General features: G+C 46.4%; 1 protein-coding gene across 3 annotated transcripts in view; it reads right to left on the reverse strand.

Annotated features, from left to right (window-relative positions):
- Positions 1-23,162, reverse strand: part of VPS13C (vacuolar protein sorting 13 homolog C) — a 950,377-nt gene that overhangs the window by 388,964 nt on the left and 538,251 nt on the right. For all 3 annotated transcript variants that reach the window (XM_063926503.1, XM_063926502.1, XM_063926504.1), the window contains 4 exons: positions 17,353-17,518; positions 15,129-15,245; positions 14,475-14,578; positions 6,859-7,026 (listed from right to left, as the gene is read on the reverse strand). In XM_063926503.1, coding sequence (XP_063782573.1) covers positions 6,859-7,026; positions 14,475-14,578; positions 15,129-15,245; positions 17,353-17,518 — 555 coding nt within the window. The remainder of the gene's footprint in view (positions 1-6,858; positions 7,027-14,474; positions 14,579-15,128; positions 15,246-17,352; positions 17,519-23,162) is intronic.

The raw sequence follows: 23,162 nt of genomic DNA on the forward strand, positions 1-23,162 counted from the left end.
TTTTATCAGGGAAAGCCCACGCTTCTTCACACACTTCATTTAATTCTTCTGATGGGGGAAAAACTACAGGTAGTTTTTTCTCCCCAAACATAATACCCTTTTTAGTGGTACCTGGGTTTATATCAGAAATTTGTAACACCTCTTTCATTGCTTCAATCATGCAACGAATGGCCTTAGTGGACATTAGACTAGACTCATCGTCGTCGACACTGGTGTCAGTATCCGTGTCGACATCCGCGTCTGCCATCTCAGGTAGCGGGCGTTTTAGAGCCCCCGATGGCCTTTGAGACGCCTGGACAGGCACGAGCTGAGAAGCCGGCTGTCCCGCATTTGGCATGTCATCAAATTTTTTGTGTAAGGAGTCGACACGTGCACGCAATTCCTTCCATAAGTCCATCCACTCAGGTGTCTGCCCCGCAGGGGGTGACATCCCTTCTATAGGCATCTGCTCCGCCTCCACATCATTATCCTCATCAAACATGTCGACACAGCCGTACCGACACACCGCACACACACAGGGAATGCTCTAACAGAGGACAGGACCCACAAAAGCCCTTTGGGGAGACAGAGTGAGAGTATGCCAGCACACACCAGAGCGCTATATAATGCAGGGACTAACTGAATTATGTCCCCTATAGCTGCTGTTATATATACTGCGCCTAAATTTAGTGCCCCCCCTCTCTTTTTTACCCTTTTCTGTAGTGTAGACTGCAGGGGAGAGCCAGGGAGCTTCCTTCCAGCGGAGCTGTGAGGGAGAAATGGCGCCAGTGTGCTGAGGGAGATAGCTCCGCCCCTTTTTCGCGGACTTTTCTCCCGCTTTTTTATTGATTCTGGCAGGGGTAATTATCAAATATATAGCCTCTGGGGCTATATGTTGTGGTATTTTTGCCAGCCAAGGTGTTTTTATTGCTGCTCAGGGCGCCCCCCCCTAGCGCCCTGCACCCTCAGTGACCGGAGTGTGAAGTGTGTATGAGGAGCAATGGCGCACAGCTGCAGTGCTGTGCGCTACCTCGGTGAAGACTGATGTCTTCTGCCGCCGATTTTCCGGACCTCTTCTTGCTTCTGGCTCTGTAAGGGGGACGGCGGCGCGGCTCCGGGACCGAACACCAAGGCCAGTTCCATGCGGTCGATCCCTCTGGAGCTAATGGTGTCCAGTAGCCTAAGAAGCCCAAGCTAGCTGCAAGCAGGTAGGTTCGCTTCTTCTCCCCTTAAGTCCCTCGCTGCAGTGAGCCTGTTGCCAGCAGGTCTCACTGTAAAATAAAAAACCTAATTATATACTTTCTTTTTAGAAGCTCAGGAGAGCCCCTAGTGTGCATCCAACCTCGGCCGGGCACAAAATCTAACTGAGGCTTGGAGGAGGGTCATAGTGGGAGGAGCCAGTGCACACCAGGTGACCTAAAAGCTTTCTTTAGTTGTGCCCAGTCTCCTGCGGAGCCGCTATTCCCCATGGTCCTTTCGGAGTTCCCAGCATCCACTAGGACGTCAGAGAAATAAAGGATAGGACAGATGCAGGCTGCAAGCCTAGGAGGATGTAGAGCTTGAAAAAGGTCCAAGAGCCAACAGTAAACAGCAAACCAAAATGCTTTACCCATACTTCCCTACATATGAGAAGGCAGACACTGAGATGATGTGCTGCGGCTGCCAGCTGTTAAATAAAAATGGCTGCTGTGTCTGTTCTGGTGGGCTGTCACACAGAGCACAAGGCATCCTGAAACTATGTACCCCATGCAGGAGACAAACTACTTCTGGAGGAGTGGGGAGAAACTGGCTTTGGCGCTTTGATCTTTGTGCGCAGTTCAACACCTGGATTCTGGCCTCTATGGCTGAAGACGCATTATTATCATCCTCTTTTTTTTTTTTTTTTTACTGTAAAGGTCCAAGGCCCTTTGAAAAAGCAAATCAAGGACCCCTGTATTTAAATTGCTATTGAGAAACACATTTTGATTATATGGATGAACTGAGAAGTAATTTTCCACAACAAAGCATGACTTAACGCAAGGCTTTTCTCAACCCATCATAATCTCTCCATCATAATCGTAACAATACAATCATTAGTTTGGGATAATCCTAACATAAAAGCCTACAAATTGGTCTATATGCTAACAGTGTGATTACTTGCAACACTAATCTTCTAACTGCACTAATGCAGTAATTGAAACTGCTCCTTCTTACACTAAACACGCAACTAGGAGGACTAGCACATTTCCCTCAATGAGCTCAATTTACTGTCAATTACCACTACAATGTAATAGATTCAGAACAAACACATGGCAATACATATGGTTTGTAATAGGCATTCCATGACCAATTACTGTACATCTTTTAATTACAACTACAGCAGCCTTCATAAGTTTGCAAAAACACAAGTGTAAAGCTACTTTATTTCTGTGCAACAAGATAGGGATATGGAATAGAGCGTTAACACTAAAAACTGGATTTTAATATCTACCGGTAAATCCCTTTCTCGTAGTCCATAAGGGATACTGGGGTTTACTTAATACAATGGGGGTATAGAAGGGGTCCAAAGGAGCCAGTGCACTTTAAATTTCTTCAACTGGGTGTCCTGGCTCCTTCCCTCTATGCCCCCTCCTACAGGCAGTTATAAGTAAAATAGTGCCCGAATGATAAAGGACATACTTGGGAGAAGAAACATAACAACAATGAGTTGTGAGATTAACACACCAGCACACCATAAAATAAAACAACCAGCAACAGCTGGAACAAAACAGCAACAGCTGAACAGGTAACTTTTGGAAAAGAAAAAACCTGCAGAGACGTCAAAGTACTGAGGTGGGCGCCCAGTATCCCTTATGGACTACAAGAAAGGGATTTACCAGTAGGTATTAAAATCCCATTTTCTCTGGCATCCATAAGGGATAATGGGGTTTACTTAATACGATGGGGATGTACCAAAGCATCTAGAACGTGCAGAGACGGCCTGCCCAAACTGGGTATCCTCTTTGGCCAGGGTATCAAACTTGTAGAACTTCACAAAGGTGTTCTTTCCCGACCAGGTAGCAGCTCGGCATAATTGCAAAGCCGAGACTCCACGGGCAGCCTCCCAGGAAGACCCCCACTGATCTTGTAGAATGGGCCTTCAGAGACTGTGGTACAGGAGAGGCTGCCGACACATAGGCCTGTGGATAGTCAACCTAATCCAACGAGCAATGGACTGCTTAGAAGCAGGGCAACTCTTTTTCTTCTCATCATATAGCATGAACAAGGAATCAGTCTTTCTGATCTGAGCCATTCTCTTGACATAGATCTTCAAGGCTCTCACAGCATCTAATGACTCCAGAGGAGCAGATGTACCAGAACTTGACGGGACTACAATAGTTTGATTCAAGAGGAATGCAGAGACAACGTTCGGCAGAAACCGTCTAGTCCTGAGATCAGCTCTGTCCTCGTAAAAGACCAAAGGGTAAATTTACTAAGATGGGAGTTCTATTTAAGATGGGAGGTTGCCCATAGCAACCAATCAGATTCCAGGTTTTATCTTCTAGAAGGTGCTAGATAAATGAGAAGTAGAATCTGATAGGTTGCTATGGGCAACATACCATCTTAGATAGAACTCCAATCTTAGTAAATGTAACCTCCAAAGTTTGGACTTTTACATGATAAGGCTGACAATTCTGAGACACGCCTAGCAGAAGCCAGGGCCAGCAACATCACCGTCTTCCACATGAGGTACTTGTCTTCTACCATTGTCAAAGGTTCAAACCAGGAGGACTGTAGAAATTCCAACACCACATTCAAGTCCCAGAGTGCCGTGGATGGCACAAAAGGAGGTTGTATGTGGAAAACTCCCTGCAAAAAGGTCTGAATTTCTGGCAACACTGTCAACTTCTTCTGGAAGAAAATTGAGAGCTGAAATCTGGACCTTAAGGGAAACTAGACGTACTGTAAGCCCTTATCCACACCAGCCTGCAGGAAACGTAAGAGACGTCCTAAGTGGAACTCTGCAGGTGGATATGTGCGTTCCTCGCACCAGGAGACATATCTCCTCCAGATATGATGATAGTGTTTTGATGTTACAGGTTTTCTGGCCTGAACCATGGTTGCAATAACCTTCGCGGAAAGGCCTTTGCGAGCTAGGATGTTCCGCTCAACCTCAAAGCTGTCAAACAAAGTCTTTGTAAGTCCGTGTCCGGGTAGACGAACGTGCCTTGTTGCAGAAGATCTTTTCTCAGTGGCAGAGGCCACGTGTCCGTCACAGACATGTCCAGAAGATCTGCGTACCACTCCCTCCGAGGCCAATCCAGGGCAATCAGAATTGCCTGGAATCCCTGATTCCTGATTTGTTTGAACACCCTCAGGTGCAAAAGAATCGGAGGAAACAGGTAGACCAACAGATAAGGCCAAGGAGACGTCAGCGTGTCTATGCCCTTGCTTGAGGGTCCCTGGTTCTTGAGCAATACCAGGGAAGCTTCTTGTTGAGTCGAGTAGCCATCAAGTCTATCTGTGGGCAGCCCCACAAGTCGATGATCTGTTGAAACACCAGGTGGTCAAGACCCCACCCTCCCGGGTGGAGATAGTGGCGACTGACGAAGTCAGCTTCCCAGTTGTCCACCCCGGAATGAAGATCGCGGACACTACTCTTGCATTTCGTTCTGCCCAGAGTAGTATTTTTTGACACCTCTTACATGCAGGCTCTGCTTTTTGTCCCTCCATGGCGATTTATGTAAGCCACTGCCGTGGCGTTGTCCGACTGAACTTGGATCGCCCAATCCCTGAGCAGAGGAGAGGCATGTAGATTGCCCAAAGTTCTAGAATGTTGATTGGAAGAAGGGCTTCGTGGGTTGACCATCTGCCCTGGAACTGAGCCCCTTGGGTGACAGCTCCCCATCCTCTTAGACTCGCATCTGTCGTAAGGAGGATCCAAACCTGAATCCCGAAACTGCGACCTTCCAGTAGGTTGGAGGACTGCAACCACCACAGGAGGGAGATCCTGGCCTGAGGTGACAGACGAATTATCCGATGCATCTGAAGATGTAATCAGGACCACTTGCTCAGGAGATCCAATTGAAACATTCTGGCATGGAACAGTCTGTATTGAATGGCTTCGTAGGAGGCCATCATCTTTCCCAACAACTTTATGCAAAGATGAATGGATATCCGAGGAGGCCGTAGATCTAGTTGCACCATCTCCTGAAGTGTTCTTGCTTTGTCCTCTGGGAGGAACACTTTCAAGGCCACAGTATCCAGCCACATTCCAAGGAACAGGAGCCGCTGAGTTGCCTCCAAGTGGGAGTTCTGTAAACTGAGGATCCACCCATGGTGTGACAGAAGTTGGATAGTGCGTTCTATATGGATCAATAAAAGTTCCCTGGATCTGGTCTTCATGAAGACATAGTCCAGATAAGGGACAATATTGACCCCATGGACCCGGAGTTGGAACATCATCTCTGCCATCACCTTGGTGAATACCCTTGGAGCTGTGGATAGGCTTAAGGGTAGCGCCTGGAACTGGTAGTGATCGTTCAAGCAGGGCAAACTGCAGGTAAGCCTGGTGAGGCGGCCAAATTGGGATATGGAGATAAGCGTCCTTTATATCCAGAGACCATGAACTACCATTCCTCCTGGCTCGCAATCACTGCTCGCAAGGATTACTTGTCCGATTTAGGACACTAGATTGTGTACAATAGTGGCTCTCCCCTTTGTTATACACCCTTGTACCAGTTTTCTGTGTATCCCGGAGTGCCTGGAGGAGTTGTGTGTTCTTGCTGCTGCTGCTGTAGGCAGAGGAAGGCGCCAAAATGCTGCTGGTCCCGCTCTGAGTAACCTCCGCCCCCTGTAATGGCGCTGGAGCTACACAGAATCTTTATACTGGCAAAGTCTCCATACACTGTGCAAACATCACAATAGCTCCTATTTTCACTACCGCTGCCAGTGTACACAGGGGGGCTATAGCGGGTCCTCCCGTGGAGGACCCTTCGTTGCGCCACACCAAGAACCAGGGGACCCCGGTTTATGCTCACCACTCTTCTCACCTTCAGGCTATGTTAGGGGTGTGCGGTGTGCTGCGATTGTGACCGCCAAGGCGCAGTACCCGGCGGAACAAACAACCAGGTGATCCTGCAGCGGGGAATCGGCTCTGACGCCTTACAGAGGCCGGCAACTGCCCCCCCCTACCGAAACTCTCACAGTGCAGGTATACTGTTGCCCAGACAGTATACCGAAAATAATAAAGTTTAAAAGAAACTGAAGAAAAATCCTCTGGAGCTCCCAGAGATGTGCATCCTCTCCTGAGGGAACTTTTTTCCTAACTGCCCGTGGGAGGGGGCATAGAGGGGAGGAGCCAGCACACCCAGTTGAAGAAATTTAAAGTGCACCGGCTCCTTTGGACCCCTTCTATACCGCCATTGTATTAAGTAAACCCCAGTATCCCTTATGGATGCCAGAGAAATATATTTGAAGTGCCAATGTTCTATATCCCCAATGTCCAGTGTCCCTCAACTGGAGTGATAGAGAATATAGTCAAGATAAAATTTTAATATACAAGTCATATGATGAAGCCTAAGGAGGGTCTAAAAGCAAGGCCACAAAGTAGGTACAATCAAACATCAATATACACAAGACTAATAAAGACTCATTAAGAACAAAATTATTTTTATACTGTATACTGTATATGAACACATAACTAATTTCACCTAACTAGTGTTAATAGAAGCCTGTATACCACAGATCCCATTCAGAGAAATGTACTTGCGAGAAGCATTAAAGATATAAAAGCATCAAACCTAGACACACTGGCTCTTTTGCCTAATGTTTCAGGATGAGATTTTGCGTTTTATATGAATTTTATTTCAAGGGCAAATAATTTCCACTTAACATAGAGGTAAATGACTGAGCACTCACCAAGAGAGACATGAGAAATTTATGTAAATACACAATGTGGATACAGCCAACCCTGAGCAAGATCTTGCCATCTACTGCAGACATATCGGTGTAGGAAGCACCTTCTGTGGCACATGGGTAAAATGTCATCTGTAAGCTGAACACCTCTTCTCCCAGGATGTAGACAGTCTAGATAAAGTCAACAGAAGTATAATTTTTAAACAATGTGAAATATAAAGGAAAAGAAAAGGATGCAAGTCTCCCACAAACAACATTATAAATAAGCTTGAAGGAACTATTTACTTACATTTGCGCAAGCGTACATACTAGGTCTAGTTACAAAGCTAAACAGACACTGACATAATTGGCATATAACTTCCCCTCCATAAGACATACAGCTAGGCATGCCATTGAGCTACAGTAATCGGTTACTGCCACCCCATCAGAAGGTCCACCAAGAAATTGGTTGGCTAGAAGTGCTCAAGAAAGAAGGTACTGTATGTTTTTTTTCTATAGATTTTCTACCATCATCCTAAGCAGCACCAACCATGTTACATATCACATCCGCGTCATTCACGGTTTTCCTGAGATGTAGGACATTGGTGGTTAGCAGTGGGCTCTCTATGCTTAGTTTAAAAAAGACACAGTTTTGAGTCCATTTCCCTGTCGTATGGCCACAAATCTACAGTATTTTATGAAAACATCCAACCAGGAACTTAAAAAAAAGTATCAGCCAATGCTGATTTAATCTTTCTATATGTTTACACTAAATGTAATCTTATTAAGCAGAAAGGATGAACCAATAGGTCAGTATGTGCGATCACTGGCTAACCTTGAACTAGAAAGTGCTCTTTTTACTTTGTATTACATTTGTTCATCCCAAATATTAAAATGAACAAATAGGAATTTCATACCTACCGGTAATTCCTTTAATCGTAGTCCGTAGGGGATACTGGGATGTTCTTAGTACCATGGGGTATAAGATGGGGTCCACTGAAGCCTGGCACTTTAAAATGTCTTCAGAGTCTGCTGGCTCCTCCCCTCTATGCCCCTCCTGCAGACTCTGTTCAGGAAAACTGTGCCCGAGGAGACGGACATACTTTGAGAGGAGGAAAATAGACAAGAAAGTGGTGATAAACGAACCAACACACAACATAACAAGAGGAAAGCAACGCTAACCACAACTGGAAAATAGGGACAGCAACGGCAGACCCAAACAACAAACACACAAGAAACAACTCTTGTAGGAAAACATTGAAACACAGAGGCGGGCGCCCAGTATCCACTATGGGCTATGAGAAAAGGAATTACCGGTAGGTATTAAATTCCTATTTTCTCTAACGTCCTAGGGGATACTGGGATGCTCTTATTACCATGGGGAAGTCCCAAAGCTCCCAGACCGGGTGGGAGAGCGCTGAGACCCCTGCAAGACCGAATGCCCAAATTGATGGTCGTCAGAAGCCAAGGTATCTAACTTATAAAACTTTACACACGTGTTTGAACCCGACCAAGCAGATGCTCGGCATAACTGCAAAGCCGAAATGCCACGGGCAGCCGCCCAGGAAGAACCCACCGACCAAGTGGACTGGGCCTGAACAGATCTCGGCAACTACAAGGCCGCCGAAGAGTAAGCCTGCTGGATTGTGAGATGGATCCAACGAGCAATGGACTGCTTGGACGCAGGACATCCAACCTTGGCACGTCGTAGAGGACAAAAAGCGAGTCAGATTTTCTTAAAGTACCACCTTAGACAAAAACTGCGGGCGAGTCCTGAGCTCCACCGTATCCTCGTAAAAAAACAGATAGGAGCTCTTACAGAATAATGCCCCCAATTCGGAGAAACGCTGTGCAGAGGCCAATGCCAATAACAAGACAGTCTTCCAAGTCAAATAATTCAGATTCAGCCTGTGTAATGGTTCAAACCAATGCATTTGAAGAAAAATGATGACCAAATCGAGATCCCACAGTACCGTGGGAGGCATAAAGGATGGTTGAATACGAAGGACACCCTTCAAAAACGTCTGGACTTGTGGAATCACAGCCAACTGCCTTTGGAAGCGTAGGCCTATATCCAAACCTGCCTGCAGGAAGAGTAAGAACCGGCCAAGATGAAACTCTACAGTAGAACACTGCCGACCCTCACACCAAGAAACAAATTTCTTCCATACGCGGTGGTAATGTCTAGATGTTACTACCTTCCTGGCTCGGACCAAAGTCTAGATAACCTTGGCGGGAAGCCTTTTTTTGGCTAAAATCTCCCTTTAAACTTCAATGCCATCAAACAAGGCCGCGGTAAGTCTGGATAAATGAATGGCCCTTGCTGAAGATCTTCTTGAAGCGGCAGAGCCCAGGGCTCCTTGAGGGACATGGCCAGGAGGTCCGCATAACAGACCCTGCGAGGCCAATCTGGGGCAATCGGAATTGTCTGAACGCTTTGCCGTTTTAGTTTTTTGAGAACTCTGGGAATGAGAGGAAGTGGAGGGAACAGATAAACGAACTGGTAAACCCACAGCACTGTCAGAGCGTCCACCGCTGCAGCCTGCTGATCTCTCATCCCGAAGCAGTAGCGACACAGCTTCTTGTTGAGGCGAGAAGCCATCATGTCGATCAGCGGGCAGCCTCACTGTTGAACCAACAGCTGAAATACCTGTGGGTAAAGGCCCCATTTACCTGGGTGCAGATCGTGTCTGCTGAGGAAGTCTGCTTCCCAGTTGTCCACTCCCGGAATGAATATTGCCGACATGGCCCTGGCATTGCGTTCCACCCAGAGGAGTATCCTGGACACTTCTCACATTACGGGCACTGCTTTTTGTTCTTCCCTGACGGTTTATGTACGCCACCACCGTGGTGTTGTCCGACTGGACCTGTATGGCCTGATTTTGAAAAAGGTAAGAGGCTTGCAGAAGGGCATTGTAAATCGCCCGAAGTTCCAGAATGTTTATCGGAAGAGAAGGCTCTTGGGGCTACCACCTTCCCTGAAACTGAGCCCCTTGGGTCACAGTCCCTGAGCCGAGGAGGTTCGCATCCGTTGTCAAAAGAATCCAAGCCTGAATTCCAAACCATCGGCCCTCCACTAGGTGGGATATCTGCAACCACCATAGAAGATTCTTGCCTTTGGTGAAAGATACCACCCTGACCATTTGCCCAGCTGGAACGGACGGGCATGGAATCTTCCATACTGAATAGCCTCATAGGAGGCCACCATCTTGCCTAGTAGACAGATGCAAAGATGCAACGAGATCTCGTGTGGTTTCGGAACGGAGCGGACCATAGATTGGATTGTCAAGACTTTGTCCATGGGAAGGAACACTTTCTGAGACACCGTGTCCAGTATCATGCCCAGGAACTGAAGTCTCTGTAGATTGAGAATCCACACATGATTGGTGACAAGTGGCGTAGTTAAGTCGATGCTTTCAAACAACCGAGCTCTGGACACAGCTTTTATGAGTAGATAGTCCAAGTACGGGACGATGTTTACCCCCAACACACGGAGTCGCAACATAATCTCCGCCATAACCTCTGTGTCGTGGAGAGACCAAAAGGCAAGGCCTGAAACTGGAAATGGCTGTCATGCTGGGCAAATCTGAGGTAAGCCTGATGAGGCGGCCAGATTAGGATGTAAAAGTACGCATCCTTGATATCCAGGGATACCAGAATCTCCCCTTCTTCTAGGCCAGAAAGCACCGCTCTCACAGATTCCATTTTGAACTCGAACACCCGTAAGTACGGGTTCAGAGATCTGAGGTTCAAAATTGGTCGAACCGAACCATCTGGTTTCGATAGAACAGGCTTGAATAAAATCCCTTGTTTCAAAGTACATGAGGAACTGGGACAATAAACTGCGTTAATAGCAGTCTTTGTATGGAGTCTTGCAAGGTAACTCTTGCCACAGGTGAAACTGGTAAGCCCAACTTGAAGAATCTGTGAGGAGGGAGTGTCTGAAACTCCAACCGGTATCCTCGTGAGATTAAGTCTCTCAACCAAGGATCCCGCCTAGACTCCGCCCAAACCTGTTTGAAATATTGAAGTCGAGCACCCACCTGAAAGTCCCCCTGCTGCTGGGACCAACCGTCACGCGGAGGGCTTCGTTGAGGGAGAACCTGAATTCTGTTTCAGTGTTCCAGCGGCCGCTGGTCTGTGAGGTTTACCTCGGTTCCCTCTAGCTGCATTGGAGGCACCCCTGGCCCTGCCTCTGAATCTAGCCACACGAAAGAACTGTAGAGAGGGGCCGGGGTAAGCACGTGTAGCCGGAGTAGCCCTTTTGGACTCAACATGTGCCGTCCACTGTCACAGCCATAGCGCCCTGCGAGCCGACACAGCCATAGCTGTGGCGCGTGAACAGATTAGGCCAATCTCATTGATAGCCTCACTCATGAAGTTAGCAGAATACTGAATATATTGCAGGAGTGTTAGAAGCTCATCATGAGGCATAGCGTCAAAACTCTCTATTACATTACCAGACCATTTAACAATGGCCCTTGTGATCCAACCATAAGCAATGGTGGGTCTTGGGGCAACTCCCACTGCAGTGGGAATGAATTTGTGTAGTCTCAATCTTACGATCTACAGGGTCTTTTAAGGAGATAACACCAGGTACAGGTAGTACAATCTTACGTGACAGCCTGGACACTGACGTATCCACAGCTGGAGGATTCTCCCACACCTTCCTATCCTCAGGGTGGAAAGGGAAGGAGGTAAGCAACCACTTAGGGGGTTTGAAATTTCTTGTCAGGATTAACCAACGTCTCTTTAAAAAGTGTATTTAATTCCTTAGTGACAGGAAAGGTGGCAGTAGACTTTTGTTTTACATTAAAAAACGACTCCTCATCAGGTTCTGCCTCTTTATCATGGATATTCAGGAGCTTCTTAATAGAATAGATAAGTGCTTCCACACACTGAGACAGAGCACTTGCTCCTTTATCATCCTCTACTTCCCCTTCCTCCAAATCTGACATCTCAGACTGGAGCACATGGGGCAGCGATTGTTTCTGGGAAACCATGAGAGGGGGTTGAGAGGCAGGTCTGAGATCTGAAGTATGAACAAGAAAATCATCCACAGACTTCTTTAAACACTTGATTTTCCTGCCTGGCAGTAGCCAGTTCAGATGATATGTTAGACAACATCCCTTTAATTGAATCAAGCCATTCTGGTTCCTATGTGCTGCTTCCCTGTGAAGGGAGAATGCACTGAGCACACAAGAGAGAACCCCTTGGAGTGGGGGAAAACTTTGTGCTACAGGAGTGACATACAACTTTCTTTCCAGACATGTTTATTCAGCAGCACACACACACAGGAGCAGTGAAATAACACAGTAACCCAGTTTACAACCTAGATGGAGTGAGACAGAGAGGGAGAAAACCAGCATACTCCAGCCTCAATCAGCTAAAGCAGTGCTTTGCCGGGCAGAAAGTAGAACCTTAGATAAGGTAACTAGTTTTAACAGACACTCTATTGCTCCCCCCGTCTGCAAAACCCCCTGGTACCGTAAGGTGCTTTTGAGGGTCCTTGGAGGAGCAGCGCTTCCCTGCATGCAGCCTGTAGTGTTATGCAGCAGGAAATGGGGCATCTGAGCTGCTGGTCCCGCTCTCCGGGAAGCCCCGCCCCCTTAATGGTGCGCGGTCCCTGTACTTTATTATACTGGCAAGTCACTCCAATCTACACAAAACGGGGTTAGAACACCTTTGCTGTGTCAGCGCCAGTGTGGATATATGCGGCGGCCACCGAAGCCCGCAGTGCCGAATACCCGCCACGCCCATATGCCTCCATGTGAACCGGGGACCCACTAATCAGAACCCCGATTCCTATATTCACCACACCAGTGTCTTCACCTCTGTTAGGGGTTGCGGCATGCTGTTGGAGTGCGCGCATACCCTGGGGGGCGAGCGAAACATCACCTCAGGAGCTATGTCCTGTCAGCAGGTTGGTTCGGCCCCCCCTTCCCCTAAGTACTACGATGCAGGCAGACTGGTGCCAGCCAGTGCTGGCTGAAAATAAACTAATATTAAGGTTTTGAAGAAAACACTCTGGAGCTCCAGAGAATGCACCTGGCTCCTTGGGAACATTTTTCTAAATTGAGTCTGCAGAAGGGACAGAGGGGAGGAGCCAGCACACTCTGAAGAAGTTTTAAATTGCCAGGCTCCAATGGCCCCCTCTATACCCCATGGTAATAAGACCACCCCAGTATCCCTTAGGACGTTAGAGAAATATCCTTTTATTTCAATACTTTATAAAACATCAAAAACTATTGGTCACTCCCATCATTCATCATAAGCTACAAATGCCTGTACATGAACTTAAATCCCCATAAAATGTACCATAATGTTTACCCCATATGTACTACAAGTCTCCCCCAAAGGCAAAACAGACATTGTGAAATATGACATTGCCCTACCCTCTCTAATTAAATATGCTGTGCGACCCCCCTGTAGAGTGCAGAGGAAGTCAAGTGACATAGATGACATGTTAACATACAGATGGATTCTTCCTGACTATTGCCGCGATGCATACGCACGTGCATTGTGGCAGCGACTATTCACACCCACTCACGTATAGTCACACCCGCGATTGCAAAATGCATTCCCCATGGCTCGAGGGTGCGATTATTCACACATGCCCCTAAATGTGCATGCTAGACCATTGCAAATGCGACTAATCACACCCACAATGGGTGTAGTACTGCTGACCAGTGGTCAGCTTACCAACGCCGGGATCCCGGCAGCATACCGACACCGGGATCCCGGCGGGGAGGGGCGAGTGCAGCAAGCCCCTTGCGGGCTCGCTGCGCTCGTCACACTGCGGGCTCGGTGGCGACTTTCCCACTCTATGGGTGTCGTGGACACCCACGAGTGGAAATAGTCCCTGTTGGTCGGCATGCCAACCATCGGGATAGTGAGCCGTCGGGCTGGTGGAGGAGATCATGTGACTGTCAGTCAGCTGACCGGCGGTCACATGAATACCACCCCCCACAATGAGGCTGGATACATATGTATCCTCTGCTTTCTTGTAAAGCAAAGAATAAGACTGCCCCAGGCAAACTTGCTCACAACTGCTGTACAGTAAGTGTAAGAGTGTAAGTGTAACACTCTCATCTGCATCATTAATTACATTTCTTGAGAAAAGTTAGAAAATCATTATTTTTAATTTTCTTTTAATAAATCCTTAAAAATACAATGACGTGTAAGTTTGTTATTAATGTAAATACCATTACAGATGGTGCAGCACAGACGGTGTAATGGTTAGCATTAATGCCTCACAGCACTGAGGTCATGGGTTCTATTCCCACCATGGCCCTAACTGTGTGGAGTTTGTATATTCTCCCTGTGCTTGCGTGGGTTTCCTCAGAGTACTCAGGTTTCCTCCCACAATCCAAAAATACACTGGTAGGTTAATTGGCTCACTGCAAATTAACCTTAGCATGAATGTGTGTGCATGTAAGTGTGGTAGGGAATACAGATTGTAAGCTCCACTGGGGCAGGGACTGATGTCAAAATACTCTCTGTAAAGCGCTGGGAAATATGTGTGCGCTATATAAATAACGGGTAATTAATAAATAATAATTATGTTGTTTTTCTTTTTTCAAGGATGTAAACATGAATAAAATTACAATTGTGGTCTTCAATTTATATTTATAGTTTACCTTTTGGTGAATAGTTTTAGGATCCACATTGATGACGACAATGTCTCTGAGACGGGCAAATAGATCTTTCTTTCTGGTCTGCACAGCAAAAGAGGCATCCATACCTGACAGCAAATAAAGAGATCAGAGAAATGACCTGGTAAACCATATGCAGTATATGCTGCCTTGAGCCATAATATAAACGCTAGGCAACTACATCCCAAAATGTAATGGACCCAGGTCCAACCCCCGGGCTATTGACTAGATAAATGGACAGCTGGAAAAAAACGGTAATTCAAAAACAATCAAATCCTACAAATTTTGTAATGTCGTTTTTTATCTATTGCCCAGCCTTTACATTCATGGTACATGGTGTTGGCTTACTTGCTGTGTTCATAAGTAAGATTAAGAGAGTGTTCTGATTTTTATAAACAGATACTAAATTGTACATTTGTCCCTGAGTAGATCTGCATACAATGCACAGTAATAGTAGACTTGCAGATTTCTATTTTTGGTTAAAGAGGTGTTGTTTATCAGGTCACTCTGCCATGTGATAATGTGAAAAGAGTACTGAAATCACCTCTCTTGTGGACTCAAAATATTAAGGACACATTTTAAACCTTGGACTGGAAATGAACTGAGCAGAATGAACATTACATGCTGTTATGCACTTACCTTGGATCTTAATATCAGCAATGTTACATATTTCATCGCAAACAAAAATATTGAAAGCATTTAATGTGGCCGAAAGTTTCAAGTCAAAAATATCATCCTCTGTTGAGCCAGATACAACTGAAACAAAATGGATAAGGTTTTTAAGAACTATGGTATTAGCACTTTTTCTGAAGCAGTCTAAAACAATGAAACTAAGGATAAGAGTGCAAAACTCAGTGTGTAGCATATATTAAAGAACACACAAACATAACTTTTAATGGACAAAATCATTCAGATGGGAATTAAATTTCTCACTCAGTGATATGCAGACGTGAAATTTGCCTGCGCACACCTCTGAGAAATGCAGTAGGACAACCTCATTAATTTTCCTGTTTTATACAAATAGAATGTAGATTGCAACTTTAAATGCACAATAAAAGCTGCCTAGGAAACCACACTTGTTACATCCCAATCACAGACCAATAAATACAGTGGGTAAGTCGTGTGGTTCACCTGGGTGCTAGGTGGTCACACCATACAAATCTTATCTTGTCAATAATCATATAGCCATAGAACAAGGCACATAGAAATTTATTGACACAGACTAGGACAAATGAAAACGGGTTAAACAACGACAATATAAAAAAATAATGATAATATAAAATATCCCAATATTGCTGAATACACAAAAATGCAGAGAAAGGCAAAGTTTTTGATTTGGTAAAATATCAAAGAGAGAGATTATGCATAATCTCCTCCTTAAATACTCGCCTTAGAAGTCCTTATTGATGTCAAAAACAGCAGAGTGGGACAGCATGTAGTGATGCCTAAATGCTATTCTATGGCTATATGATTATTGAAAAGATAGGATCTATATGCTGTTTTATATGTAGTTTATTGAAAGGTTCCCACATGACTAATTTTCCTGTGCACCTCTATGCAATGCTTGAGGCCAGTGGTTCCCAAACTGGGTGCCGTCGCACCCTGGGGCAATTACATATGTGCCCTGGGTTGGTTGTCAAGGGCCAATTCAAATAATGTAACAGGCAAAACCAGTGCTTGTGACTTCCAATTATAAATATTTGGATAAACAGAAGTGAAGTGTGACCCTCTCCATATCAATGAACCAAAGGATGGCATACACGCAACTAACTTAATTAAAACATTTTTTTCAAATTTCTGTGTAACAAACTTTTTTTTGCTGTGAAAGAAGTTCTAATACTCTAGAGTGCTGTGATTAAAAAAAAATTGGGAACCACTGTTTTAGGCATATATTTGTTTATGCTGAGATATGAAACTCCTGTGATAGTTTGAATTTCCGTTGATGAACTGGGTGGTGGGCGCAGAATCACCAACAGCTAATAATTTAAATAAAAACCACAAAAATGGACAAGAATAAAACCATTTAGGGGGATATCCAATTATCCCCGGTATAACATAGGATCCAAAAAACGGCTGTATTTCTGATTTTTTTTCCCGATGTTTCACCGATTTTTTTTTTACAGGCTATCCAGATTGATCGTCTGTAATAAAAAAACAAAAACCTTTTTTTCCCCTGAAAACACACAGGTTCAGTGGAACCTGTGTGTTTTCGTGTGAAACAGTCCCATTTTTGGATGAAAACGGGGCTGTTTCCGGGGATTCTGCTTCACCTACCGGAGGCAGGTAAAACAAAATCCTCGATAAGCTGCGGCACGCGCCAGTTTATCGGGGCTAATTAGATAGCCCCCGGTGGGACAATTAGCGCTAATTGGATATACCCCTTAATCTGTTATACGATGGCCAATAGTGCCCAAGACCCACATTCTGCTTTAGAAGGTGAGCCAGTACTGTATACTGCAAATGTATTGCCATTTAAACGTTTTTCTGTAAGCGAACGAATCTAAAAACCCCCACCCCCTAAAAAAATAAAATTAAAATAAACTCCATCTACGACGTCTAGTTCCATTAATTAGGCAGCATGAAGTCTCTGTGCTCTGTATTGTGTTAGTGGTTTCAAAAAACAGTTTTGATTCAATGAATGCCATCATAATGAGTACAGAAGTATCATGTAGCGTAAATATGTAAAATATGATTCAAAAACCATTAATTTTGTTAATTTTAACAACAGATTAAAGCACATATCAATGTCTGAGTTTGACAGGGTGCAAGTACTCATATCTCTAAGTGAATTAAATCCCTTGTTTACCAACAAGCCAACCAGTGTTTGGCTACGTACCCGTGCCTGGCTCACTATTAGACTTACCAGCGCCTGGCTTAGTGTCTAAACTTTTCTCTTCAAAACTTGATTTTGATTCCTTTGCTACCTCAGCCACACTGGCCTCACCAGATGGAATAGCAGAAGACAGGAAGTTCATCAAGGACAGCAAGGCTTGAGTGTGAAGGACCAGGTCTAGTGAAGACATGAAAACCTGGAAAAAAAAACAACGAAATAAATGCACAATAATAAGAATTTACTTACCGATAATTCTATTTCTCGTAGTCCGTAGTGGATGCTGGGAACTCCGTAAGGACCATGGGGAATAGCGGCTCCGCAGGAGACTGGGCACAAAAGTAAAGCTTTAGGACTACCTGGTGTGCACTGGCTCCTCCCCCTATGACCCTCCTCCAAGCCTCAGTTAGGATACTGTGCCCGGACGAGCGTACACAATAAGGAAGGATTTTGAATCCCGGGTAAGACTCATACCAGCCACACCAATCACACCGTATAACGTGTGATCTAAACCCAGTTAACAGTGTGATAACCGAGGAGCCTCTAGAAAAGATGGCTCACTACAACAATAACCCGATTTAGTTAACAATAACTATGTACAAGTATTGCAGACAATCCGCACTTGGGATGGGCGCCCAGCATCCACTACGGACTACGAGAAATAGAATTATCGGTAAGTAAATTCTTATTTTCTCTGACGTCCTAGTGGATGCTGGGAACTCCGTAAGGACCATGGGGATTATACCAAAGCTCCCAAACGGGCGGGAGAGTGCGGATGACTCTGCAGCACCGAATGAGAGAACTCCAGGTCCTCCTCAGCCAGGGTATCAAATTTGTAGAATTTAGCAAAACGTGTTTGCCCCTGACCAAGTAGCTGCTCGGCAAAGTTGTAAAGCCGAGACCCCTCGGGCAGCCGCCCAAGATGAGCCCACTTTCCGTGTGGAATGGGCTTTTACAGATTTTGGCTGTGGCAGGCCTGCCACAGAATGTGCAAGCTGAATTGTACTACAAATCCAACGAGCAATAGTCTGCTTAGAAGCAGGAACACCCAGCTTGTTGGGTGCATACAGGATAAACAGCGAGTCAGATTTTCTGACTCCAGCCGTCCTGGAAACATATATTTTCAGGGCCCTGACAACGTCTAGCAACTTGGAGTCCTCCAAGTCCCTAGTAGCCGCAGGCACCACAATAGGTTGGTTCAGGTGAAACGCTGAAACCACCTTAGGGAGAAACCGAGGACGAGTCCTCAATTCCGCCCTGTCCGTATAGAAAATCAGATAAGGGCTTTTACAGAATAAAGCCGCCAATTCTGACACGCGCCTGGCCCAGGCCAGGGCCAACATCTTTAAGTGGTTCAAACCAATGTGACTTTTGGAACCCAAAAACTACATTGAGATCCCAAGGTGCCACTGGAGGCACAAAAGGAGGCTGTATATGCAGTACCCCTTTTACAAACGTCTGCACTTCAGGGACTGAAGCTAGTTCTTTCTGGAAGAAAATTGACAGGGCCGAAATTTTAACCTTAATGGACCCCAATTTCAGGCCCATAGACACTCCTGTTTGCAGGAAATGTAGGAATCGACCCAGTTGAAATTCCTCCGTCGGGCCTTACTGGCCTCGCACCACGCAACATATTTTCGCCAAATGCGGTGATAATGTTTTGCGGTTACATCCTTCCTGGCTTTGATCAGGATAGGGATGACTTCATCCGGAATGCCTTTTTCCTTCAGGATCCGGCGTTCAACCGCCATGCCGTCAAACGCAGCCGCGGTAAGTCTTGGAACAGACAGGGTCCTTGCTGCAGCAGGTCCCTTCTTAGAGGTAGAGGCCACGGATCCTCCGTGAGCCTCTCTTGAAGTTCCGGGTACCAAGTCCTTCTTGGCCAATCCGGAGCCACGAATATAGTGCTTACTCCTCTCCATCTTATAATTCTCAGTACCTTGGGTATGAGAGGCAGAGGAGGGAAAACATACACTGACTGGTACACCCACGGGGTTACCAGAGCGTCTACAGCTATTGCCTGAGGGTCCCTTGACCTGGCGCAATATCTGTCGAGTTTTTTGTTGAGGCGGGACGCCATCATGTCCACCTTTGGTTTTACCCAACGGTTTATAATCATGTGGAAGACTTCTGGGTGAAGTCCCCATTCTCCCGGGTGGAGGTCGTGTCTGCTGAGGAAGTCTGCTTCCCAGTTGTCCACTCCCAGAATGAATACTGCTGACAGTGCTATCACATGATTTTCCGCCCAGCAAAGAATCCTTGCAGCTTCTGCCATTGACTGCTTCTTGTGCCACCCTGTCTGTTTACGTGGGTGACTGCCGTGATGTTGTCCGACTGGATCAACCCGGCTGACCTTGAAGCAGAGGTCTTGCTAAGCTTAGAGCACTGTAAATGGCTCTTAGCACCAGGATATTTATGTGAAGTGATGTCTCCAGGCTTGACCATAAGCCCTGGAAATTTCTTCCCTGTGTGACTGCTCCCCAGCCTCGCAGGCTGGCATCCGTGGTCACCAGGACCCAGTCCTGAATACCGAATCTGCGGCCCTCTAGAAGATGAGCACTCTGTAACCACCACAGGAGAGACACCCTTGTCCTTGGAGACAGGGTTATCCGCTGATGCATTTGAAGATGCGATCCGGACCATTTGTCCAGCAGATCCCACTGAAAAGTTCTTGCGTGGAATCTGCCGAATGGAATCGCTTCGTAAGAAGCCACCATTTTTCCCAGAACCCTTGTGCATTGATGCACTGAGACTTGGCTCGGTTTTAGGAGGTTCCTGACTAGCTCGGATAACTCCCTGGCTTTCTCCTCCGGGAGAAACACCTTTTTCTGGACTGTGTCCAGAATCATCCCTAGGAACAGAAAACGAGTCGTCGGAACAAGCTGCGATTTTGGAATATTGAGAATCCAACCGTGCTGTCGCAACACTACCTGAGATAGTGCTACACCGACCTCCAACTGTTCCCTGGATCTTACCCTTATCAGGAGATCGTCCAAGTAAGGGATAACTAAAACTCCCTTCCTTCGAAGGAGTATCATCATTTCGGCCATTACCTTGGTAAAGACCCGGGGTGCCGTGGACCATCCAACGGCAGCGTCTGAAACTGATAGTGACAGTTCTGTACCACAAACCTGAGGTACCCTTGGTGAGAAGGGTAAATTGGGACATGAAGGTAAGCATCCTTGATGTCCAGAGACACCATATAGTCCCCTTCTCTTGAATTTGAACCTCTGTATGTAAGTGTTCAAAGATTTTAGATTTAAAATCGGTCTCACCGAGCCGTCCGGCTTCGGTACCACAACAGTGTGGAATAATACCCCTTTCCCTGTTGCAGGAGGGGTACCTTGATTATCACCTGCTGGGAATACAGCTTGTGAATGGCTTCCAAAACTGCCTCCCTGTCTGCTTGTAAAGCCCCAGCGTCATGCTGAGGGCTTGGCAGAGGCGGGAGAGGGCTTCTGTTCCTGGGAACTGGCTGATTTCTGCAGCCTTTTTCCTCTCCCTCTGTCACGGGGCAGAAATGAGGAACCTTTTGCCCACTTGCCCTTATGGGAACAAAAGGACTGCGCCTGATAATACGGCGTCTTCTCATGTTGAGAGGCGACCTGGGGTAAAAACGTGGATTTCCCAGCTGTTGCCGTGGCCACCAGGTCTGAAGGACCGACCCCAAATAACTCCTCCCCTTTATAAGGCAATACTTCCATATGCCATTTGGAATCCGCATCACCTGACCACTGTCGTGTCCATAACCCTCTTCTGGCAGAAATGGACAGCGCACTTACTCTTGATGCCAGTCGACAAATATCCCGCTGTGCATCACACATATATAGAAATGCATCTTTTAAATGCTCTATAGGCAATAATATACTGTCCCTATCTAGGGTATCAATATTTTCAGTGAGGGAATCCGACCACGCCAACCCAGCACTGCACATCCAGGCTAAGGCGATTGCTGGTCGCAGTATAACACCAGTATGTTGTGTAAATACATTTTAGGATACCCTCCTTTCTATCAGCAGGATCCTTAAGGGTGGCCATCTCAGGAGAGGGTAGAGCCCCTGTTTTGACAAGCGTGTGAGCGCTTTATCCACCCTAGGGGGTGTTTCCCAACGCACCCTAACCTCTGGCGGGAAAGGATATAATACCAATAACTGTTTAGAAATTATCAGTTTTTTTATCGGGGGAAACCCACGCTTCATCACACACCTCATTTAATTTCTCAGATTCAGGAAAACTACAGGTAGTTTTTCCTCACCGAACATAACACCCCTATTGGTGGTACTCGTATTATCAGAAATGTGTAAAACATTTTTCATTGCCTCAATCATGTAACGTGTGGCCCTACTGGAAGTCATATTTGTCTCTTCACCGTCGACACTGGAGTCAGTATCCGTGTCGGCGTCTGTATTTGCCATCTAAGGTAACGGGCGCTTTAGAGCCCCTGACGGCCTATGAGACGTCTGGACAGGCACAAGCTGAGTAGCCGGCTGTCTCATGTCAATCACTGTCTTTTGTAAAGAGCTGACACTGTCATGTAATTCCTTCCAACAGTTCATCCACTCAGGTGTCGACCCCCTAGGGGGTGACATCCCTATTACAGGCAATTTGCTCCGCCTCCACATCATTTTCCTCCTCATACATGTCGACACAAACGTACCGACACACAGCACACACACAGGGAATGCTCTGATAGAGGACAGGACCCCACTAGCCCTTTGGGGAGACAGAGGGAGAGTTTGCCAGCACACACCAGAGCGATATATATACAGGGATAACCTTATATAAGTGTTTTTCCCCTTATAGCTGCTGTATTGTTTATACTGCGCCTAATTAGTGCCCCCCTCTCTTTTTTAACCCTTTCTGTAGTGTAGTGACTGCAGGGGAGAGCCAGGGAGCTTCCCTCCAACGGAGCTGTGAGGGAAAATGGCGCCAGTGTGCTGAGGAGATAGGCTCCACCCCTTTCTCGGCGGCCTTTTCTCCCGTTTTTCAGTGTAATCTGGCAGGGGTTAAAATTCATCCATATAGCCCTGGGGGCTATATGTGATGTATTTTCGCCAGCCAAGGTGTTTTTATTGCTGCTCAGGGCGCCCCCCCCCCTAGCGCCCTGCACCCTCAGTGACCGAAGTGTGAAGTGTGCTGAGGAGCAATGGCGCACAGCTGCAGTGCTGTGCGCTACCTTGGTGAAGACAGGATGTCTTCTGCCGCCGATTTTCCGGACCTCTTCTTTGGCTCTGTAAGGGGGCCGGCGGCGCGGCTCTGGGACCGGACTCCATGGCTGGGCCTGTGTTCGATCCCTCTGGAGCTAATGGTGTCCAGTAGCCTAAGAAGCCCAATCCACTCTGCACGCAGGTGAGTTCGCTTCTTCTCCCCTTAGTCCCTCGATGCAGTGAGCCTGTTGCCAGCAGGTCTCACTGAAAATAAAAAACCTAAACTAAAACTTTCACTAAGAAGCTCAGGAGAGCCCCTAGTGTGCACCCTTCTCGTTCGGGCACAAAAATCTAACTGAGGCTTGGAGGAGGGTCATAGGGGGAGGAGCCAGTGCACACCAGGTAGTCCTAAAGCTTTTACTTTTGTGCCCAGTCTCCTGCGGAGCCGCTATTCCCCATGGTCCTTTCGGAGTTCCCAGCATCCACTAGGACGTCAGAGAAATACCCAAATTATTGAGATCAAGGGGTATATTCAATTGAAGTCGAAAGCTGCAGTCCGTCGAAAAGACGGTAGTTTTCGACTTTTTTAGGTCAGAAGGGGTTTCGACCTATTCAATCTAACCTCAAATTATTCGGCAAGTCGAGGAATTGAACTTGTCGAAAAGCACGTGGATCGGCGGAATAGCTGTCAATCCG

Source organism: Pseudophryne corroboree, chromosome 6 (genome assembly GCF_028390025.1).
Source record: "Pseudophryne corroboree isolate aPseCor3 chromosome 6, aPseCor3.hap2, whole genome shotgun sequence".
Lineage (NCBI taxonomy): Eukaryota > Metazoa > Chordata > Amphibia > Anura > Myobatrachidae > Pseudophryne > Pseudophryne corroboree.